Raw genomic sequence first — 20,155 nt, 5'->3', positions numbered from 1 at the left:
ACATAATAAAAACACGAAAACTCATAAAAACAAAATACAGTCACCAATTGAGGAACCAGTAACAAACTTTACATTTTGTCATGTAATGAAATAAAATTTGTTGGTCATTTTTCCAATAGTTGTTGTTCAGAAGAAACTCTGAACAGATGGGTTTCAGCCTTGATTTAAAGGGTCTCAGTGTTTCGGCTGTTTTGTAGTTTTCTGGAAGTTTGTTCAATAACGTCTGGGTCAAATTTGTTATCGTGACAGACCAATATGGTAGTATTGATCAGTTTATATAAAAGGAGCCCACTGAGTGTTATTTTGCTTTAGCATTACCATAGATTAGAGTTTTGTTTAGCCCAGCAGTTAACTAAAGTGAATAGAGGAAAGGTTCAGAGAATCCTTAAGCTGATTAATGACCCCAGGTGCAGATGGTTTATCACAGATCCGCCTTACACATCCTGTAATGTCTCATGTCAGGTAATTAATTACACTGATTAATTAAGTTCAACATGGGCTCTTTAGTGAGGTTTAAAAAAGGGGGGAAGGCCTCCAAGAATTTCTCGTGCACAGCCATTTGTCAAAAGTGTGTAAATCCAGCAGCATCTCTTTAGCTCAGGGATGATATATGAATCCACCTGGACCTTCTCATTAGGACGGCGCTCATTAGCCTGCTGGGCGCAGCGAGCTTTTCGCCGAGGCTGCTGGAGCAAGTAAGGCCACCTCACCAGAGAGCGATGGCAGATAAACAGATGGGCAGAAACACAAGGAGGTGATCGCACCGGAGACTTAAAAACCCGAAACATTCTCTTTATTAAGCACGCCTTGCTAATAAAGTGCAGGTGGGCTGAAACAATTAATTGGATTAATCGATTATCAAAAATAATTGCCTACTAATTTAGTAATCGATTCATCGTAACTGGAGAATAAAAACTGAAAAATCAACATAATCAGAGCAGTGAGTAAGCTAAAATTGTACAACTTAGTATAAAATGTATTTTATATCTAATGTATTTTAAGTGAAAAATACATACATTTTGCATTTAAGATAAAAAAAAAAACCCTCCTTTATTTGCAAATATGCTCTCCCCAATAGTCCTTAAGAGGCTGTTTTACTTTTTCCTGGTTCAAATTCTGTACAAATCTCCTATTAAGCACTTTGTTCTATTTAACTATTAATTAATTGGTTAAGATTTAGTGGTAAAAAAAAAAAAAAAAGCAGAATTTGATGCATCTTTTTCTACAGATTAATTGATTGTCAGAATAATTAATAGCATAATCTGTTACTAAACAGCCCAGCAGGTGATACAGTTACATAAGTAAACAATACAGATGCACAATTTTTTTTTAAATTGAAACCAATATCTGTCAGTTTTCTCATTCCAAACATCATTAACCAATAGTCGAAAACACAAATAAGGATACGAAAAAAATGTAAGGCTGTGACATTAACACTCTAATCAAGACTAAAACTAGTTGACTTACTGAAAGATTTAAGATTTTAAACCAAAAAAACTTTTCCTTCAACATTTTCCAAAATACATCACAAACTGAAAAAAAAAAGGCCACACCACCAGATATGTTATTGATTCTATTTGTTATGATATTGAACAAATTTTGTCATAATTAATTTTCAGGAAAAACTCAGAGACATTTGACAGTGATTGTGTTAACCTGAATATTTGTATCCACTAAAGTGAAGGCCTACCTATTTATCTATCAGTATGATATAATTTGCATCACGGGAAAAAAAACCAAAAAAAAAACCTGTGTGGATGGGGGACCAAAACTTGCATTAGCCCTGAGGCCCACGACCTTCTAAATCCGCCCCTGGTTGCGACACAGACTGAGGAAGTTAACAAAAACATTCCTGAGGAGATTTTTGGTCCATGTTGACATGATGAGATCACAGCAGGTTTTTATCAGGAGGATCTCATTCCACCAACTTGTGCAAGCCGTTAAAACACAATGAACTATTGGTCATGGTCAACAAGCCAGTTTGAGGCCATTTAGAGATGCACTGATCTGCAGGAAGTAGCAATCAGAAGATGGGTACACTTTAGGGACAAAAGGACAGGCATCACTGGGAAGTTTTAAATGTGCTATTGGTATCAAGAGTCCTGAATAGAGACAGACAACTATAGTATCCTCATTTTATTGGAATTGAGAAATCTGATTTGTCATCAAGACAAACTCGACATGATTACATGATGATGTTTGCTAAAAAATATTGTTACAGTTTTCCCAAGTATTGGTTACACGTGAGAAACAATAAATATCAAAATACGATCAAATTAAGTTATTGTGCACCACTTGGCAATTGTGATTGCATAAGTTTGCAGTGGAATGCAGTCAAAATCATTTAACCTTTATATCATGACTTTTATCATTATAGTAGTAAATGCCACAGAATAGCACAATAAAATTTTAAGCCATACTGCACATCTCATAGAAGGATGCAAGGTTGTTGCAATGTGAGTAAATTTTTTCACAATATTTTGTGGTACTTATTGAATACCAGTAAAATAATAGAAAAAATATTAAAAACTTATTTTCAGTCTTTTTTAGGTGACTAAACTCCCACAAAACCAAATATTGCTCCTTAACTTCATATCCATTTTAAAACTCAGGACACTGAGTGTGTACAGACTGGTCAAACAGGATGGGAATGTAGCAGTTTTTCTAAGAAAACAAAACAAAAAAAATATCTGTATTCACAAAACTGTGAGAGTTGTAATTCGTGTAGGAAACATTTATACCAACAAGCTACTCAAGAACAACTTCCTCTTTTAGGTCTAAGATCCAGTTTTATGAGTTTCAAAAACTCATAAAACTGGATCTTGTGACGGAGACTATTAGTAAATATTGCGATGACGATATCAGCTGCAATAAAACACGTTTAACTCACCCAGTGTATGACAAGCCTGATGGGCCACTAGGCGGAGGATTGTTTGCTTATTGATTTTAGTTCTTTTTTGTACACCAGCAAAAAGAATCTTTTTGGTGAAACGGTTGGAAGCACAACGGAAACGTAGCTTGGTCAGTTTGTGAACTCAAAGGGAGACTGAGGTCAGGTGACTTTTTATTCACCGGCACGCTGTGACCACTTCCTGTCCTTACCGGTCGGCACGCCAACAACTTCAGCTAGCAAAGTGACAAGTCATGGATAAACAATCAAAAAATGTGGACACTTTGAATTAGGATGAAAGATTTATTTTAATTGTATTTTTTTAAAATGTTTGCATTTTTAAGAATTTATAGTAGCCATTTCTGTGTTCATGTTTTCCAATAACAATTATCTAGTGATATTTTACAATTTCCTTCAATGCCCGTTTTTGTTGTTCCTGTTTTATTTATCTGTTCTGGATATTTTAAAATGACTTCCCTTTTCCAGTGTTTAATACTCATTAGAATTTTTATTTTATTGATACTTGCATTGCCATTACCATTATACTACTTGAAAATGGTCTCAAAACAATATTATCATTCATCTTAACTTCTTGGACTGTTTAATGTCCAGTAAAATTTGTTATTATGTCAACCCTGGGGGGGCTGCTGGATGACGCCTCTGGTGCCCCTAAAACCAGGCGGGTTTTCTGGTGGAAACACTCCGGTAATCAGAGCTGCTGCATTACACTTTTCCAGACAAGATTGCCAAAGAGTGTCACATTTTTTAATTGCTAGATTTGATCACAAAACATTGCAACAAGTATATGTCTTAATTGTAATTAGCCGACTACCTTACTGCTTCAATCGCTGAACGCAGGAAATATTTCTTGTAAGCCACTTGAGACCAAAGTCCTTTTACTATCAGGCAAAGACAAAGCAGCCTAATCAAAGCAAACACTCCATGACCACACAGATGACTTAGCTAAAGTTAGTCCCAAGCTCCTGGAAAACACAGAGCAGGTGTAAAAACAAGACCCAAATCACTCCCTGCTGAAAACTACTGCGCTCTCAAAGCAAACACGGATCCACTCCAGGCCTTGCCTCGGCTCTCCACCCTTTTCTCTGCTCAAAGGGTTAACAATGCAACAGAGTGACGCTGCAAGGTGAGGTAACCAGACACTGCCTGAGTGGCTGTAACCAACAGCAACCATCTAGCACTCCTTGAAACGGCGTTGCACAGGCGGAAGCAGCCATTCAGCTGCGTCCAACTGGCTTTCAGGCACAGGAGAGCAGGGAGCAGAGCACGTGAAGCAGCTGCTGGGGAGCAGAGGGACCGCAGAACAAGACAGGGAGTCGCTGAATAAAAGGGAGCTCCTTTAAAAATCCCTCCTTCACAACACCACCAACCTGACAGCTCGTCCTCAGAGCTCTCCCAGCGAGACAGAACAAGTGCAATCAGATGCACAGGTGGTGATTTACGTCCAAATGACTCATCTAAATAGTGGAAATTCAGGAGGAGCAGAAAAGAGCGATGCAATCAGTTTCAAGCCGAAGCAGAAAGTTGAAGCCGTAATCAGAAGATAAGCACAAACAGCCGCCACACCTTTCTGGTAACAGTGACATCAGACCACAGGAGGACTGCAAGAGTTCAGCATAAATACAGAAACTCATCATGTCAGTGTAATGCAGAAGGTAATGGAGGCAACTGAGCATCAGGGCTGAAATGATAAATCTGATAAATCGGTTATTGAAATAATTCTCAAATAATTTAATCATTGATTAGACAAAAAAAAAAATCCCATTTGCTGATAGATCAACATCTTCACATATAATATATGTAATTTAAATGTTTAATTTAAGATAAGAAAAAAACCTGTCAGTAAAAATGTTCTACCCAGAACTCCTTAAGCTGCATTACAATTATTAATTGGTTAATCACATTATTGGAAATGTTTGTTTTGGTGCAGATGCATCCTCAGCTACATACATTAAAGGAATTCCATGCTATTGCATTTAACCAAGATTTTTTAATTTTCTCATATTAAAAAATAATTTATTATTCATTTATTTGTATCTTATTGCATTTCTAATATTGTATAAAAATGGTTTAAGCAGTTAGATGAAAAATCTACTGAGTGTGCCACTTTTTTATCTGATTAAACATCAGAACAGTTTATTAAAAAAAATAATCACACCTTGACAATAATAGGAATACAACACATTACCTCTACCAACTATTTGTCTACATGCAAACATCACAGTAATGCAAACAACTCTCACTGCACTGTAGAAACAAAACAATAGCAATTATTCAAGTTATCTATGCCCCTAAAAATTAGATTAGTGTTTTTTTCCTCAAGTATCAGTCGGCCTTTATCAGCCATGTGACAAACTTCAGCAGGAGTTGTTTTATTTGCAGAATGGTCCTGCACTGTAGTGGGAAGCTTTGATAAGGATGATGCGAGGGTTAAGCTCATGATAGCATTACCGGATGGAAACCTAATCATCACCAAGCGTGAGCTGTGTTAAAAGACAGTTTAATGTTGACAGTGAAAGTCTCTTTCCTGTCTCTATGACTGAGGAATGGACTTTTTAGTTAAAAACATCTTTATGAGCAACGTGTCAGAAGAAAGCTGCAGAGATGTTTGAAAAAATATTAGCAAAAAGATCAGCGGAACAAACAAAGATTTAGTTTTGAAAACGCACTAATCTCGAAGTTATGAAGGCATTAATACAAATAAAGGAGTTGGAAATGTGGTTTAAGCCCTCGTACTGGCTCACTCTGTTTCTTCTCGCCTTGGCTGAATGTGACAGATGGGATTTGTTATTTCTGTTGTTTTATGTATTTATTTTGGATACTTAAATGTTTTCCAGTTCCAGTTTATGAAAATTTGAAGTTCATTTATTATTACCATTATTTTACTTGAAAATGGTCTGAAAACCACTAATATTACTGTTTATCACAATAACTTCTGGGACAATTTATCAAAATTTATTGTGACAAGACTAACTGTAGTGCCTGCATCATACAACATCCCACGTCATAAATGTTTCCCTGACACAGCAATTCCCTCTCACTCTTCTGCAAGACCAAACATAAAATCACACAAGTGCTAAACAAAGTGGGTGGAATGGGCCCAACGAAGTCATGGACGTCCAGTGACACAAGAAAGTTGCACCTTAATCACAAATGAGAGGCAGCTAATATCTTACTCATTGCGAAGAGGAGGATTAAATTATTCTACTTTCAATTTGTCTCATAAATCGAAGCTGGGAATGATATCTAACCCCAGATGAGGAGAAAGGGATTGGATCTCAGCAATAGAATACAGTACCATAATTTTCACCATTTCCTGCTTTCAAATAAATATTTCACATGTGTGCAGTTGGCTTAATGAGGTACAAACTGCCAGCTGTGCTGTGAAACAACCATGCCTCCAAGTTTCACGACACGACTCAGCAGCCATATTGGATACAACTTGGAGTTGCTAGGCAAGGCTCGACTTTCTGAGGCGTTCTTGTACTTTTACCGACTGGGGATTCAGAAAAACAACTAATGGAAAATAGTCTAACATCTGAGAGCAGAGAGAAACATAAATATAACTACAAAATCAATGGCTGCTTGCTAAGAAGTATCTGGTTTTAGTTACAGTAAATTACCGTAAGTAAGTTGCTGGAATGCGTAACTTCTCCTGTCGGAGATGTGAGTGGTGTATCAGGATTCGTGAGCTGCGTCCTACGAAGAACCAGACCAGCCGATCGAGCATGAAGACGTGAGGCGAGCGGCCGCGAAACTGGATAGCCTAGCCTTTAGCTTTCTTAGGTTGCTAGGCGTCACGGTTGCCTAGCATTCATGATTATACATAAACTGGTTAAATGGTGGTTGAAATGTTCCTGAGCATTTTTGCCCAAATTTTATCTTTTATTTTTACAAAAATGATCTTAAAAAGCATGTTTGCAAATTACAAAAGCCAAACACGATGAATTTAACTTACATGTTTGTACTCCTTGATAATAATTACATCTAAAACTGAAATCCCACTCCATTTCTTGTTGCGTCATTACAATAACAAAAACGTCCCGTTCGACCAGCAATGCATCTTGGGATAGGGTGGGCTAAGGAGGATACACCAAACTCGTTCTTCTACAGAAGAGCCTTTGAATTTGGACAGACTTCGTCCAAATTTTGTCCAATCACTGAGATGTAATCACTTTACAGATAATTTCAGAGTAAACAGTAGAAACCCAGAGTTTTATTTTTTAACTGTGAGAGGCAGCCGACATGCCCAGATAAAACTAACACTTTGTAAAACAACAACAACATGCAAATGACACATTTTAGAAAAAATCAAACCCAAAACTTTCTTACTCTAAGAACTGCAACACTGTTCAGCTCACAGTTGTTCATGTTGTTCAAAATAAATTCAAGTCCACAAGCATTGTTTTGTGAACACTGCGATTTCTGTCCAGAAAACCGTTAATGAGGGACGTTAAACATAATTAGCTTTGTACAAAGCAAAGTGTGTTCTTGTGCTTTGCACTGTCCCAAGTTCCTCTAACAGCTTCATGGGAGCATTGCTAGTGTTTATTTAGCAATAAACCCCATGTGGGTACATTCTGTTACATCTGAACTGTGGAAGCATTTTAACCATAAAAAGATGCATGTTTTAAAGATATATTGTCTCACTTGAAGAACCATAGTTTCCCAAATGATCAAACCAGCTTCTGTGACTTCTCTATAAAAACAAACACACTGTTTTGACAACAGTTTTAAAAAGGAGAAGGTTCTTCCCTCCTCAGGTGAAAAACACGTGAAGTACTGCATGATTCTGTTGACTGATGCATTCTTGACAGGTGGTAAGTTCTGCATAAATGATTCATTAAACAGCAACACCTTTGAAGTGCTGCAATCGTGAGTGATTGCATTTATTATGACACTGAAATTCAGGTCCCTTATATCAATTAACACTCTGGAGCTGGTCTGTATTTTTAGGAGTGACCCACAGGAAGAAAAAAAAAGAAAAAGCAAGAAAGACAGCTAATGGAAACTGGGACTAATCTGTATCTCACTCCCACCGTGTGCCCTCATTAGTCGTACAGCTTTTTATTTTATTTTGGGGGACGGAGGCTTCTGGTTTGATCCGGTTAGGCAACACTGGATGGGGGGGGATGTGCTTGTAACGTGAGAAAGTGCAATGTTCTCAGGGACAGTCAAGCTAGTCGATGCTAACGCTCCATGGTATAGTGCATTGCAGACGGCACGTGATCAACTTCGCTTAAATGTGTTTACGAAAGTCTCAGATGCACAGTGCTGTGAGTCTAATGAGGGTGACACATTTCCTCCATAGTACTCCTCCCATTTACAACATCCAGAGACTTGGAGCGATTACATTCTTTCATGGTGTGGCACAACAGCATGCACATATACAACCTGCTTTTTTTATTTTTATCAAATTTAAAGAGCTGATGATGGTTTAATTATAAGTCTGCAACCTGGGGCTTTAGATAAAAATTATAAATAACTGAAGTTTCTAAATATAGGTACATAAACAGAAGCATATTTTAGAAGTTTTTCATTGTTTTTGTTGTCTAAAGGATGTTTATTTTTTCAAGATCAGATATAACATGTATGTACCCTCTCTTTGCAAAAGTTTTCAACTCCTAATGTGTTTTTAAAATAAAGAAATAGAAATAGAATTTTGATTCTTTAAAAATAAACTCATTTCCTACAGTACATATTTAACATTTGCAACTCTAAATTAGTTTTATTTAGCCGGACTAATGTCAAAAATGTTGAACTGTCATTTTCCTGTGACAGTTTGCTATGAGACAGATACTCTGTTAAAAAGTTGAGTTACTCTTCCTTCACCAAGTGCTAACTAGGAACAACCAATCACAGTCAGGAGGCGGGTCTTAATGCCGTCAATCATGGATTAAGACCAGCAGAGCTTGTTGTGAATGCTAAGGCTAGTTAGTATGGCCACCAATGTCTCATGAGTTGTTTCTCCGCCAATAGCACATTTAGCAACCATTAATAAGGGAGATTAACAGTGACACTCTTCCGGGCCCTGATTGGTTGTGTTTGGTCAGGAGCTGCACATTTCTTCAGACGGCAATAGCAGAACATGGAGGAAGAGGAGAAGCTGGATCTTTTTAGATTGTTATAATCCTGTCACAACAATGATGGGAGTTGTAACAAATAAAAAGCATGGTTTTATATGAAGGTTACATAGTGTAGCTTTAATGTTGCAGAAAGCCACCAACACCCAGGCAGGCCTCTTGCTGGAGCCTGTATTTTGCACTGTGGCCCCTCTTAGCGAACTGAGCTGGCCTTCGATCAAAGATCCATGGATGCCCAGTTCCTGGCCTCTGAGGAAACTCTGCAGGCATTTTGCCTGGCATAAACTAGCACTCATCTTCCACTCGCCCCCCTCTGATTGACTCGTCCCTGTACAGCTCATTGGGGGTTCCTTCTGCTCCAAAGTTAAATGAACAGCATGTCACACACTCCCTTTAAGATGCCAGTAGAATTGCTGGGCACAGATCACCAGAGGGAATGCAGGAAGTCAATCATTTGCCAGCACTTGGCATGTTGGTCCAGAGTAGTTAAGGACTGTACACTAGCAGATAAGTCCTTCACTGAATAACAAAGAGGGCACAGAGCTGACAGTAGGATCATTTGGTATGGAAGACAAAGCTGCCCTTTAACAAGCCGCGTAATTATTCAAGATTCTGCCCAACTGATTTGGCATGCAAGACAACATCAACTCTCAGAGCCAAGTGTGAACATGCATTATCTGTTTTAAGACCAGAAAAATTCAAACTGCACTCCTGTCATTTTTAATCTCAGTCAGTGGGGCTTTTAAGCTCAACATGTATATTACTTGACATCTGATGGTAGAGCTTTTATAGAAAGAGTTACAGTGGAAGAGAGAGCATGCTACAACTTATGCCCTTTTGCATTCCTCACATAGTCTAAATCTGAAAGCCTAGCCAAGATGTAAAGCTCACAATATCTTCAGTAGTGTTGCTACAGTATCAGCACAACATGCTTGGATACACAGAACAACAGAAAGAGCCCTGAATGTGTCCAGACAGCTGCAATGCAGGGCAAAGCTGGTGGAGCCATTTTGTTGAATAAACTTTAAAAACAAAAAAAAAAAAAAGAAGAAAGAAAAGTGAGCAGCTCTTGTAATTTATTCAGTCAGCAGATAGTGTGGTAAAGTGGAGAAATAAAAGTCATACAACGTCAAGATGTAAAGTTTACAACCTACAGGTGAGGTCATCAAACACTCACCTGTCTGACCACACCTGTGACCTAAAGGTTAAAGTTACACAAAGACAACTGTTGAATGGCTTCTGCTGCTTATAACAGTAACGTGACTCCACTGTCTTAACCCAATGGGAACAGGTTGTTTTTAAAATCATCAGTTAACTAAAATTAGGTCATAAAATTACCAGGTAATGGGAGGCGCTGACAACTTTAGTAAGGGTGAGGCTGTCAAATACGAGTTTAACCTTCATTTTTATTCTTTCTCTTCTCTACAATAACTCTCAGATACCTGAAATATGAGCTTTTCTTAAGGTGTGCCAGTATTGAAGCTACAGGTTACTGAGAAACGTCCCCAGTGCAGTAACAGGTAAAACGAGCATTTCCACTCACGGAGTTTGTTCCTGAGTCCAGGGCTCGCTGTTCTCGACTCTCTTCCCCCTTCGGCTCACCTCGGCTCAGTCAAAGTGTGGCTATTGTTTCGCTGGGGCAACCGGTGGTTTCTTCATCCAGCCATTAGGGACTTCATGCGGCTCCGGTCGTGCTGCTGCTGCTCCTGCTGTTGTATCCGAGCCCATCCCCCATCCACACCGCCGGGGAGAGACCGATAAAGTTTACCGCTTTCCACCTTCACCGTCAGCACATTCAAACTTTCCTCCGGTGCCTCGGCGGGAGTAGAGCCCGGTTAGAGTCCCCTTCCCATCGCCGCCCCGGGTTTGTGTCCACAAACTTCTCGTCGGGGGCTCGGAGCCTGAACTGGGGCGGACGGGAGGTATTATTTTACCCGCCTTGGATCTGGCTCAACTCTTCAGGCTGCTAATACAGGAGCCCGCCCCTGAACCTGAATACCTTGCAGCCGACCTATCCGAAACACCGCCCCCGTTAGCCGCTTAGCATCACCGGATACACCTCACTGCACGACCACGGCCCGCCGAACCCACCCAGAACCACACTTTAATAAGGTTAGACAACTTCCAGAACATCTCCATCTAAAAAGGAAAGCTGGAGAATGTCTTCTCTGTCAGCTGTGAGCCTGCCATAGTAGATCCTACATTTCCCACAATGCAACGAGGAAGCAAAGCTGTTCACACACATTCTTTGGCTAATTAATAGACGTAGGTAGAGTACCCACAAATTGTACTCGAGTAAAAGTAGCACTTCTTCAACATATTTTACTCAAATAAAAAGTAGCCGTCCAAGAAATTAATCAAGTAAAAAAGTATTTGGTAAAAAGTCTATTCAAGTACTGAGTCACTGATCAAATTATTAACCAATGTTTAAAAAATTACATCAGATTTAAACATGCTTGTTTTTCAAGGGGTAGAGCATCCAGAGAATCTTCTCAAGTAATGCCTGTAGGAGTGATAAAAACACTCTTCAAAGTAAATTTTTCAAAAAGGTTACTCAAGTAAATGTAATTGAATAAACAACTAATATACAAGTAATCATTTCCAAGTTGATAAAGCGATAGTTTTAAAAGATGTTTTGGATCTTTTTTTCTTAAAAAATAAGCGGTATGTGAAAATTACATGAAAAACAACAAGAACAAGCAATTTTAACACAAATGCAGTGGTGTCACTAAGACAGATTGGGGTTTGGGCATGGGGGAACCTTAACATTTTATACTTTTACTCTTTTATTATTTAATACTTGAACTCAAAAGAGAAAATCATAAATTTCCACAGTTGCGACACTCATTTATAATTATAAGCTGTTTATTTTTGTCTTTTCTGTATACCCTAAAAATAATAAATACAGATCGCATATTTATAAAATCAAAGTCACAAAATTAAGATTATTTTTAAAATATAGATCAAATCAGCTTGCTTATTTATTTATTTAGCTTTTTTATTTTCATAGGAATGTGTGTTCAATTGAATAAAATGACACTTTACAATTTAAAAAAAAACATTTTTGCAATGTCTGTCCAAAGTTGGGCTTTTACTTACATGAAAACAGATTATTGCACAAAATTTAAATTGCAAATGCAATGCAGAGACAAAAGCTATCACTGCTTCAGTCCAATGATACAAAACCAAAAATATTCAGCCAGATATTATTTATCTGACTATTTCTAACAATTTCTTACAATTTTCACAGAAGCAGCAGCTCTAAGTGGAACTGAAAGGTTGCTGAACACTCGAGGTGTCGTACCACGTGAACAGTTGAATGTGGTTCTAAAATTTAATGGCATTTTCAAAGTTCATCACATTTGGTTTCTTAAGAAAACGACAGCAATGTGACCCACAAGCCGTCGAATCCAAGATCTTAATCATCTAATTATGTATCATTTTCAGTGATAACCGTAGAGCAAATGAGAAAAAATCAAATGAATGCATGAAAATATTTGCAGCATGAAATGATAAACAAACTCTAATTAGTCTGAAGAAAGAAATGTTTGCCTTTGCAAACTCTACTATATCTATTAAATATCTTAGTAACCTTTAAAAGAGGATCAAAATGACATCAAGATATTTTACTTCTAATTTGTTATAAGTGACAGGGAAAAAATATTTGCCTCCTTCCACATTTTGTCTGGCTTTTGTCTAAACTTTCAGATAATCAAAAATAACATAACTACAATAAATTCAAACGTCAACATTCTTAAATGAGGAATTAATTTATAAAAAGGGAAGAAACCCAATCAGTCCATGTGTGAAAAAGCAATTGCCTCTCAAACCGAATAACTGGTTTTTCCGCTTGTGGAGGCAACAACCAGTATAGAGTGTTTGTGAGTCATTTTTTATTACTATGGAGGAAATTTGGCCCACATTCTTTACATTATTGTTGTAATTCAAACATATGAAAGGGCTTTCAAGCATGAACAACTTATGAGTATCAGTGACATGACTTTTGTTTTCATTATAGAGTAAATCTGCTCTCACATGTTCTGTCCCACTCAGATACAATCCGTTGAGCTGCTGGATTGTTGGTCAATAAACATTAAAAGTTGAGAAATAAGAGCAACTATTCAGCATTGGTGTGGCACAGCTTTGAACTTTAAAACAGAATTTCTGTTTGTATTTCCTCTGGCTTGTCCTTCGTAAACTTCCCATATGTTTATGAGTAAACAAGGGAAAGATGAAAGAACTTTGACAAAATGTGTTTACAAAGGCATTGGTTACTTTACATGATTGTTTCTAAAGCCTGCTAATCTGGATGTTTGGTTTGTCATTTCCTCATATTTTACTGTTTGGTTACGACAAAACGAAGAATTAGCGTGTTTCAACTCAACATCAAATTCTTTGAAAAAATGTTTTTTCTATTTTTGCGTTCTTATTCTAAACAAGGCTGTCCTTTAGAGTCATTTTGAGTAAAATAGTATTTAATATTTGGATTTGTCAGGTTGCTCTGAACAGATCGTAAGCCCAGCTACATTTACAGCTGCATCTGAAAATTGTTTAATATGACTGCAGCCGTTCAGACATCTTGAAAGGTGAGACGTATAGTTTATGTGTGTCGACCTGGTAATTTGGTATTTGACACCTAAACCTTCAGTTGCTACTGGGTCCTCGTCATGCAGTAGATGCATGACGGGAACTTCGCCCACATATGTGAAGGCAGATGTAAAACTTAACTTTGTGGTGTTGTTTCTTTGGTTGAGAGACTTCCAGGATTGGGCAGAGGTCGCAAAAAAATACTCAAGTAAGAGCATAACGACTTTGACATATTTTTACTTAAGTAGAAGTAAAAAGCAGCCTTCTGAAAAATCACTACAGTACGAGAAAAAAAGTCTACTCACATACTGAGTAACTGATCATAGAAAAATGAGTGTCTTTCAGTAAAAATCTTACAAAACTTTAAGAAAAACAGCAGGTGTGTGTCTGTGAAGTTTTGGTTGAAACATTTAATTTTCATTTAGTGGGTAAAAAATCCAGAAATTTTACTAAACAAAAGCAGATACTTTATAATAAAATAACTCAAGTAAAAGTAAAACGTACAGCATAGTAAAAATAATCCTAAAAGTAAATTATTTTCAAAAATAATACTCAAGTAAATGTAATTTACTCAATTTAGTAACTACTGGTAGTTACGTCCCAACTCTGGATACGTTTAACAATAACAGGTTTGTGTTATGCTTGCAGGCAGTCAGACCAGTTTCTGTACTTCTGCTTAACAAACTGCCCTCTAAATGCTGCAACTTTCAAAACCAAGGTCACAGTTATTCTAATTTCAAGGAAATATTCAATACCCTTTTTTTCTTCTGCTCACCAAATATTGCAAAAACCAACAAGTTGCTTTACAAGACTGTGAACAAAGAAGTAGACCTTCAACAAAGTGAAAAACCAGTAAATCGTTCTTATGAGTTTCATTCAAAATTGTAAAAAAAAAAGAATGGTAGCCTTTACTTTACATGGTGGAATGGCAAGTAGCTGTTCTACTAGCCAATTTTGCTAATAAAGCAAAAGACTGTAATTGATTTTTTTGAATTGAGGCCAATCTCTGTGGACTTCTAAAACAGATTAACTTTAAATTAGCTCCAAATAATAGACAATTTCCAGCTCTAATGGGACTAATCTGTTGACACTGCTCACTGTTTTACAAGTGAAATTATAACAAGCACTTAATGAGAACTCAAGCGAAGATCAGTAGGGCTGGAAAATTGTCCACCCTACGACTCATTTTGAAAAAACCAACAGCTGTTAAAATAAAACTCTTCTGCCATTTTCACCAGCAGGATTCATTTAAAAAGTATAAAACTGACACACATTTGTGATAAAGCATATAAATACTTGAAAGATGACAGTAATTGCCTACCTTCAGGCCTGTACTGAGCAATAATGGTGACAGTCTGTCCAGCTCTCTTCAGGGCTGCAGCCGCCTGTTCATGAGTGGCGTTCCTAAGGTTCACTCCATTCACCTGCAAAAAAAAATTAATTAAAATAATTCTGGGAAAAATAGAAATGTTTTCAGCTTTATGGATAATACTCAATTTAGATACAAAGCAAAAGTCCTCAAACTTATTTAATAAAAAATTTATTTTGTTTCAGCCATAAATTTCAGTTTATTTTATTGGGATTTTATGTGACACACCAACACAAAAGTAGGGGATAATCATGACGTGGAAAAACAAAAATAATTAGATTATTTTGCAAAGAATACAAAAGTGCTTTTTAAAAATGTTTAAACATGGTGGAGACACTCCAAAACATCTACAGCTACATAAAGAAGAGAATATCGAGTACAAATGCAGGGCATACTTTCCTGGGATGTTTGGAAAAAAGGTAGCAAACCATGTCTTAATTTCCTTACTATTTACTACTTTGAGTTCTTTGTGGTTGTAATTAGACTACATGTCAAAAAGCTTAAGGAGTATGAATATTTTTGCAAATCAGTTCTTGATTCCAACATTTTAACAGCTTTAATCTTAACCTCTAATATATGATGAGCTCCCAGATTCCTTCATATTTAGATTACATTTCTGATGTCTTAAAGGGGACCTACAATGCAAAACTCACATTTTAACATTTTAAAACTAATTTAAATCCCTACTGCTTCTAAAAGCAGCCTAAGCATAAAAAAACAAAAAACACCCAGCTGTTTTTTTGGCAATAAGTTAATGTGTTTTGGTGTTAGAAATGAGCTGTTTCAATAACCTCTTAACAGCTCAGAATAGGCAGAACTGAGTAGACTCAAATCTCTTTAACTAAGAATGATTTTCTGCATAAAAGAGTGGCAAACATGTTTTGTATTGTCCATGGACTTATTCTAACCTGTTCAAGGTAGGGTAATAGGTCATGTTTAAATATTATACTTAATGTGTTGCTGGACTGAACTAAAAACAGTCATATTTTTAAGCATCATTGGATTTTGTGCAGAGAGCAGCTTGGCTCCCTCAGAGTTGTCATGGATTTAATGTCTTGCTCAAGGACATATCTGCGTGGGCAGGTGTTTGCAGGCTTTCTGAACGCCAGGCCACCTTTAATTCTATCATCATTATTTTGACAGCAGGAGCTGGTTGAAAATCTCACTTCCTCCAGCTTGTTACAGTTGTGGATGAGGGCAGACAGGAAGCTTGGAGTTCAAATACTGACCGACAGGATCCGGTCGCCCCTCCGCAGCTCGCCGCTCAGGTCAGCTGGCCCTCCAGCCAGGATGAAGGAGACAAAAATCCCCTCTCCATCCTCCCCGCCGACAATGTTGAAGCCCAGTCCGGTGGAGCCCTTGTGCAACACCACCTTCCTCGGCTCCCTGCCAAAGAGAAAGAGACGGTGCGAGGGTGAAGGACAGGATAGAGTAAATAGACAGAATATACCACAGGAGATCGATATATGCAGGGTGTTTTCAAACAACAGCCATCTTTGCTTTGACTGTGCATGATACCAAAATGTTTAGAACACTCAATATTGGATCTACTGGCAGATCCCTCAATCTGGAGCCTTTATTTGTATTGGGAATGCTGTAAACAGACCATTTAAGTGATTGGGGTGGAGGGCACCACACACTGAGTAACTCTGAAACACCCATGCAGCTGTCGTTATGCTACAGAGGCATGCAAAGGTCTGCGTGTCCCAAGTCTTTACAGTAGATACTTTTCTCCACCAAAACGCATTAAATACCTGTTTGATTTCTCACAAAAAAGCAAAGTTTGACCAGTGAGCAGCTGAAAATTTCACTGTTCAAAAAACACATTTTTCTTCTATCTTCTGACATTAAATCAGACAAAACTTTTACAGTTTTAGATCAGTTTGCATTGACAAACGCATTTTTATTTTTAGTTGAGGGATTTCTTTATGCTCAAATTATTATATGCATTGATATCACTTGAGTTAAATGGAAGTATTTTCAGGCGACACTTAAAAGTTGCTGCTTCCTTGTGGAACCTCAGGGAGAACTCTAGAAATCAGACAACATTTCAGTAAGACTTTTATGGACCTTCAAATAATCTAGTTAATACAATTTCCAGATGTTGCAGTTCAACAAGTTTTGGACTGAAACACATGAATCTGCTGCAGAACTAAAGCTAAACAGCCTGTAAAGATTCTGGCTGAAGCTGGTGAGAAAGCATCATTATGTACAAAGAAAAGAGTCTGGAAGAAAAAAAAGCCAAAAATGAAAATCATCAAAAAGACAGATTACAGTTTACTGATGGATTTAGGGGAAAACAACCTCATTTTTGAAGACATATTTAGAAAAAATTAGAATGAAAAAAACTGCTTGGAAAGCTAAAAAAAAGTTGGGCGCAATGCTACTAGAGTTGCTATTGGTTGTTGTTTGAAAGCAGCCAATCTAGAAGCTCCTTTCATTTTCCTTGACCCTGATTGGCTGTTTCTCCAAGAGCGGAGATACAGGAGATGTTAGCTTCTAAATTTGTGTTAAGATGCTTTCCGCTGCGCATATTAAGGTATATTTGGTGTTTGAGATATTAAAATTAGCAATGTTTTTAAAGATTTTAGCTATTTATGGTCGCTAACCCATGTGAATCCTGGGAAATATGTTTAGATTTCTAAATTCTAAGAAACCAAACGATGTATCTAAACTTCTCTATTCGCTTTGGCATTCAACTATTAGAAATAGCTAGTCAGGTGATTTAATTCCAGATCATTTAAAACAGAAAGTTTAATCAGATTTAATGTCTGACAGTGAAGAAAAACGTGTTTGTCTTTTCATGAATAGTCTAAGTATTTGGTAGTTCTTTAAGACCGACTTCTTTACAGTTATTATATGAAGAAGCCACTTTGAAAACATATTAAAAAATGTTTTCCAGAAAAAGTAAACTCTTCCTTATATACGTATTGTATATATTGCATTTTCAGATATTTAATAATAATAAAATAAAATAATAATAAAAAGAGAAAAAGATGTTGCCTTTCTGTATCAATAATTAATGCTTACTATCCTACCAGTACTAACATCTGTTTAGTATTGGTACTAAATATCGTCACAAATCTGGACAAATGTAAAAACCAAGCAAATGTCTGACAGAGAATAATACTGAGTGATAATGAAACCATCATGAAAATGTTTTCAGTTTGAAAAATAAAATAAAAAACGTTGAAAAAAAAAACAATATAATACTATTTAAAGGAAGTATTACTTAAAGTTGTCTATGAAAGATGTGTAATTTTTTGATTAAACTATTATTTTCTATTATGTCTTATTAGTGATTTACAGTATATTTGACAGGTTGTACTGTGCACTACATCAGCAGTAACACCACTAGGTCCAAAGAGCTGTTATCTACTGATAGCAGCACTTTCTGCCTATGCATAGAAATATTCACATGCATACACACACAAGCATGCAGTGAAATCAGAGCACGACAATAGGCCACTACCCAAAGCTCTCCTTTAGCCTATGACTCATCCTCCAGCAGGCTGCCTCAGCTTTAAGATGCAGGAGAGGCCAAACCGCCGCTTCAGTACAGCAAAATCACACGCCACACATGAAAATGCAGACTCTGGGAAACCTAACAGTTCCCTCTCTCTCTCTCTCACACACACACACACACACCCACGCGCACACACACACACACACACACACACACACACACACACACACACACACACACACACACACACACACACACACACACTTTCAAAAGATATTAACCACCACAGTGCACAAAAACACACACAATTTCCTCTCAACAGAAAAGACGGCATGTCTCCCATTAGTGGTCTTCCCAGCCTGCGGTCTACAGGAACAATTTCATCTCATTCCCTAATGGCTGCACTAAGACTCCAAGTTAAGGCAGCTTTTCCTGTTGAACGGCGGCTCAGAAAGCAGTTCAGACTCTGAGGTTTATCGTAACAGTGACTGACTGGGAAGAAAAAGAAGTTTGGAAACAAAACATTTTTTTTCCACAAAATTATTCATAGACAATAAAATTTCTGTCTTGTCATTTTAAATTCTAATAAGCTGCTGCTGGTCAAACTTAACGTTTACACTCGACAGATTTGCAATTATACACCCGTATATCTTTGAAAAGCAGAAGTGGAGCCCCTTGTACAACCAGCAAGAATGCAGCACATGGTTTCAGGATGGTAAGTCAACAACAAAACACTTGTTTTTTCCAGTAGTCATACTGGAAAAACAGCAGTAAAACCAGTTGACCAAATGTGATGGAGATCGGAAAACAGTAGACAGTTTTCCGTCAACTGTGACTCAACAATCGGGAGGTTTTTGAAATTTTCCAGATACCAAAAACATCAACTTATTTCCATAAAGTGGCTGAATGGGAATTTTTTAAAGCAGAATTACAAAAATGTGTAAAATGTGAATTTTGCATCCTATGTCCCCTTTAAATAGCTGAACTAGGAGACAAGAGGAGATTATAACAACAACTGTATCTACAACAAGAAGACAAGAGAAATGTGGTAAACAGAGAGAAAAAGCTTTAAAGATGATTTCTGTGGTGCCTTTTAGTTGCCCTAAAGCCAACAGTATGGATGACAGTGTTTAACGCTGGTCTTAAAGTTTTCCACAGCTTCAAAAGAAATATCTGTAAACAAAAAACAGTGAGCAGCTACTGCCATTAAATATGCTAAAACAGCCGACTTGCCTTCGGTTAACTTGGACTTAAAATAACCCCACTTTCCATTTTGAGCTTTTCATCTCAGCTTCAAAGGCACGCAGATCTCCATGGTTACCTTAGGATCCATATCCGGTGTGTGCTTCTGAAAGAGCATTTCCCCGCTGCGCGTTGAGGCAGCCTCTTTACCAGCGACATGGAGGATGAAATGTTCACCGTGAACATCTCGGACACGCCGTTGCTCCGGTGGCCGCTCTCAGACTCTGACCCTCCACACAGAGGAGGTCCACACATTTAGAAGCTCTTTTCTGGGGCCTCCTTCCCCCTATCTCATCCTGGTGTGCTGTGATGAGAAACAGCTCCGAGGCAGGTCGCCATAGTTCACCCCAGTGCTCCACTTCCAGCAGGTTTTTATCCGTTTTGCAGAAACTGGAAGAAGATTCCAGCTCAGATTTAATCTGCTGTGATGCGTTGGTGTCTCCAGGTCTCTGCGGAGCGGCAGACCAGCATTCCTGACTGTCAGCTCGCCCCTCCGGAGA

At 37.7% G+C, this 20,155-nt stretch overlaps 1 protein-coding gene across 18 annotated transcripts in view; it reads right to left on the bottom strand.

Moving 5' to 3' along the window:
- LOC129360682 (disks large homolog 3-like) overlaps positions 1-20,155 on the bottom strand; it is a 104,756-nt gene that overhangs the window by 13,284 nt on the left and 71,317 nt on the right. For all 18 annotated transcript variants that reach the window (XM_055031017.1, XM_055031016.1, XM_055031018.1 and 15 more), the window contains 2 exons: positions 16,177-16,333; positions 14,900-15,002 (listed from right to left, as the gene is read on the bottom strand). In XM_055031017.1, the coding sequence (XP_054886992.1) occupies positions 14,900-15,002; positions 16,177-16,333 (260 nt within the window). The remainder of the gene's footprint in view (positions 1-14,899; positions 15,003-16,176; positions 16,334-20,155) is intronic.

This window comes from Poeciliopsis prolifica, unplaced genomic scaffold, assembly GCF_027474105.1.
Source record: "Poeciliopsis prolifica strain line A6 unplaced genomic scaffold, Auburn_PproV2 SCAFFOLD006, whole genome shotgun sequence".
Lineage (NCBI taxonomy): Eukaryota > Metazoa > Chordata > Actinopteri > Cyprinodontiformes > Poeciliidae > Poeciliopsis > Poeciliopsis prolifica.
The sequence above is the reverse complement of the archived record's forward strand: the minus strand, read 5'-3'. Positions and strand labels throughout refer to the sequence as shown.